We start from the raw sequence: 3,794 nt of genomic DNA on the forward strand, positions 1-3,794 counted from the left end.
GAAATATTAATAAACGATTGGTCAACTTTTGGTTCTTAATTTTATTTTAAATAAATATATATATATACATATTAACTTATAACAAATAATAATTATGAAATATCTCAGTATATACATATACAAATATTTAATTGTTTAACCCTTCAATATACACACCTTACTCAAGCCTCTGGGTTTTTATAGTTAAACGATACAGAGACACGTCCTACTTGGAGCGTTTTAAGAATCGGCGTTTCCCTCTATTCTCTCCCGCTTATCCTCTCTCTCTCTTCTTCTGTCCTTTTCAACCAAAACCCCAAAAACAAAAAAAGGGTAAAGCTTTACCAACTTTATCCTGATTTCGTCTTTTCTTCTTCGATTTCGATAAATCTCTTCTGGGTATTTGCTCAATCCCTCAAAGATTCTTCCTTTCGCCTTTAAATCGGTCAGTACTCCATACCCTTTTTTATTTTTTTGCTTACGTTGTTGAAAATTTCGATTCCTGAATTGTTTGGTATGAATCTGATTCTCTCAGTCTCTGCTGTCTTATTCCCAAAGACGGCTTTGTAATCTCTTTCGCAATTCATCGTCATCTATTGCAAAGGTTTCGATTTTGACCATGGAAACAACGGCTCTCAGTGGCAACGACACCACCGTTATGGCTGCTACTACAGAGCCTCAAAGGACTTACCAAGTTGTGGTTGGTGCGACTAAAGAAATGGGTATTGGTAAAGATGGGAAATTGCCATGGAATTTACCTACGGATCTCAAGTTCTTCAAGGACATTACTCTTACCACATCTGATTCCTCTAAGAAGAATGCTGTTGTGATGGGTAGAAAGACTTGGGAGTCTATTCCTATTAAGCATAGGCCGCTTGCGGGTCGTCTTAACGTTGTTCTGACTCGCTCTGGTGGGTTTGATATAGCCAATACTGAGAATGTTGTCACTTGCAGTAGTGTAAATTCTGCGCTTGATTTGTTAGCTTTACCTCCGTATTGTTTGTCTATTGAGAGGGTGTTTGTTATAGGAGGTGGTGACATATTGAGGTAATTGTGTTGATGTCTCTGTCTCATTCCCCTTTTTGCTGGATTCTCTCAGTCCTAGTTGTTTGCAACTAACTGGTTGTATTTGTGTAGGGAAGCATTGAACATGCCTAGTTGTGATGCTATCCATTTAACTGAGATTGATACTAGTATTGACTGTGATACGTTTATACCTGGGATTGATGCTTCTGTTTATCAGCCTTGGTATTCGTCGTTTCCAGTTACTGAAAATGGTCTGAGGTTTTGCTTCACGAGTTTTGTCCGTGTGAAAAGTTCTGCTGATGAATCCTCTGATGAAAGAAATGGCTCACAGTCTCTTCAGTTTGATGGGAAGAAGTTTTCATTTCTTCCTAAGATTGTTTTTGATCAGCATGAAGAGTTCTTGTATTTGAATATGGTTGAAGATATCATCTCTAATGGCAATGTAAAGAATGATAGGACCGGGACTGGTACATTATCAAAATTTGGTTGCCAGGTGATGTGAAAAACCTTTCTTTGTGTTTAAACTTTCTGGTTGGTTAGTAAGGTTACATGATCTCACATTTTCTTGGAACACAGATGAAATTCAATTTACGCAGAAGTTTTCCACTTCTGACAACAAAGGTATGCTCACTTTGTCTTCTGTTGTATTTGGTGGTATTAATTTGGTGGCAGTTGCACATCTACACTATCTCATACTCAAAGTCACGCTCTCTTTGCATCTTTTGTGTAGAGAGTTTTCTGGAGAGGTGTTGTTGAGGAACTTTTATGGTTTATAAGCGGTTCAACCAATGCAAAGGTAAAAAAAAAAGAAATTATATCTCCATGATTAAGTCTGTCTGTCTCTGCTGTGCTCTAAAACTATGCAAATGAATTAGGTAGTTCTCTGATAGGCTTTATACATGGGCAGGTCCTTCAGGAGAAAGGTATCCATATATGGGATGGGAATGCGTCAAGAGAGTATCTTGATGGGTAAGGGTTTTAACCGTCATTATCCTTGCGGTAAATGAAAATCTGATGTTGATGGCCTTCTCGCTTATTTATCTACCGTAATTTCAGTATCGGTCTGAAAGAGAGAGAGGAAGGCGACCTTGGACCTGTATACGGATTTCAGTGGAGACACTTTGGTGCTAAGTCAGTAACATTTTTATGCATATTTTGGCTTTTCTTCTGTTCAGTTGGATTTGTTTTGGTGAAACATCTTTCTCTTGTTTTACAGGTACACAGATATGCATGCTGATTATACCGGTCAAGGATTTGATCAACTCTCAGATGTAATTGACAAAATCAAGAACAATCCTGATGATCGTCGTATCATAATGTCAGCTTGGAATCCTTCTGATCTCAAGATGATGGCACTCCCTCCATGCCATATGTTTGCACAGGTAATTCTACCTTATTGTGTGATACCTTTGTTTCGTTACAATGAGTTTGATTTTTTTTATTACTCTTTTCTTTGCAGTTCTATGTGGCAGATGGGGAACTCTCCTGTCAAATGTATCAGCGTTCAGCAGACATGGGCCTTGGTGTGCCGTTTAACATTGCGTCCTACTCTCTTCTTACTTGCATGCTCGCTCACGTGTGCAATCTTGTTCCTGGTGATTTTATCCATGTTATAGGGGATGCTCATGTGTACAGAACTCATGTGAGGCCTCTGCAAGAGCAACTTCAGAATCCACCAAAACCTTTTCCAGTAAGTAGCTAGCAACGATCATTACATAGGAATGTATTTTTCATCTATCCTTACTGTGTTTTTATATTCTGCCATGGCCTTTATTACTGCAGGTTTTGAAGATAAACCCAGAGAAGAAACAAATTGATTCTTTTGTCGCTGCTGACTTTGACCTCGTAGGATATGATCCTCACAAGAAGATAGAGATGAAAATGGCGGTTTAGTTCTTATCTCTTACTGTGGGATACAACCAAAAGAGGAGACTACTAATTTACAGAAAGCTTCTCTGTTTTTTCTGTACTCTGGGTCTGTGGATGTAAAATTTAAGATTGTATCAGCTGAATGACCCTCAATGTCTCGACTCAAATACCTTTATGTCTCGACTCAAATACCTTTTGTGGGTGATATAACTTAACACTAAAATGTGTTGGAATCCTTTAGTTCCACAGGGTTCTAAGGTGATTTAGGAGTTTATACTTCAGAACCATACTATTTTTTCTTGATTTGAGTTTCCTATTCGAACTATCGAATGAGACTTGGTTGGATATGGAATTTATGAGACTTGGTTTTAAGTGTTTTTTGTGTCCTTTTCAAGGATAAGGAATCTACCAGGTGATGATACGGTGATAATACTACTACAATCTATAAGGCTTATGGTTGGATTGAGTATGTCCTAGATAGTAGACACATATATCCTTTGATTAAACATGTGACTGTTTCCGTATTAATTACTTGGCATTCACTATACGAACTAAATGAATTTCTCTATATGCATGTGTTATATGTACTATCATAGTACAGTGCAACGTAGGTAACGACTAACGAACCAATAGACAGTTTTATATGCAAAATTATCTCTTAGGTCATTAGGTGTTTTTTCATTAATACAGCTTCCCTTCTTCCACTTTAGCACCGCTCCTCTGCTGTTCAGTTTCTTCAATGGTGGTGTGTTCTCTCTCTCTCTCTCTCTCTCTCTGTTTTCGTATGAAATGATGAATCTAAAAATGGGTTTCTCTGGCTGATTCTAGGCACCAAAGAAGGATAAAGTTCCACCACCATCCTCTAAACCAACCAAATCAGGTGGCGGCAAGCAGAAAAAGAAGGTCCTTTACACCATCAC

General features: G+C 38.1%; 1 protein-coding gene across 2 annotated transcripts; it reads left to right on the plus strand.

Annotated features, from left to right (window-relative positions):
- On the plus strand, positions 211 to 3,136 carry LOC104792357 (bifunctional dihydrofolate reductase-thymidylate synthase 1-like). 2 transcript variants are annotated; one of them, XM_010518490.2, is made up of 10 exons: positions 211 to 424; positions 515 to 1,026; positions 1,117 to 1,498; positions 1,582 to 1,626; positions 1,736 to 1,801; positions 1,913 to 1,974; positions 2,062 to 2,136; positions 2,222 to 2,387; positions 2,465 to 2,695; positions 2,788 to 3,136. In XM_010518490.2, exons 2-10 carry the CDS (start codon positions 599 to 601, stop codon positions 2,896 to 2,898), a joined length of 1,566 nt encoding a protein of 521 aa, XP_010516792.1. In that variant the 5' UTR covers positions 211 to 424; positions 515 to 598; the 3' UTR covers positions 2,899 to 3,136. The 2 variants fall into 2 exon arrangements, with proteins under 2 accessions (XP_010516792.1, XP_010516799.1); XM_010518497.2 differs by having other exon boundaries at positions 538 to 1,026; positions 2,788 to 3,027.

This window comes from Camelina sativa, chromosome 1, assembly GCF_000633955.1.
Source record: "Camelina sativa cultivar DH55 chromosome 1, Cs, whole genome shotgun sequence".
Classification (NCBI taxonomy): Eukaryota; Viridiplantae; Streptophyta; class Magnoliopsida; order Brassicales; family Brassicaceae; genus Camelina; species Camelina sativa.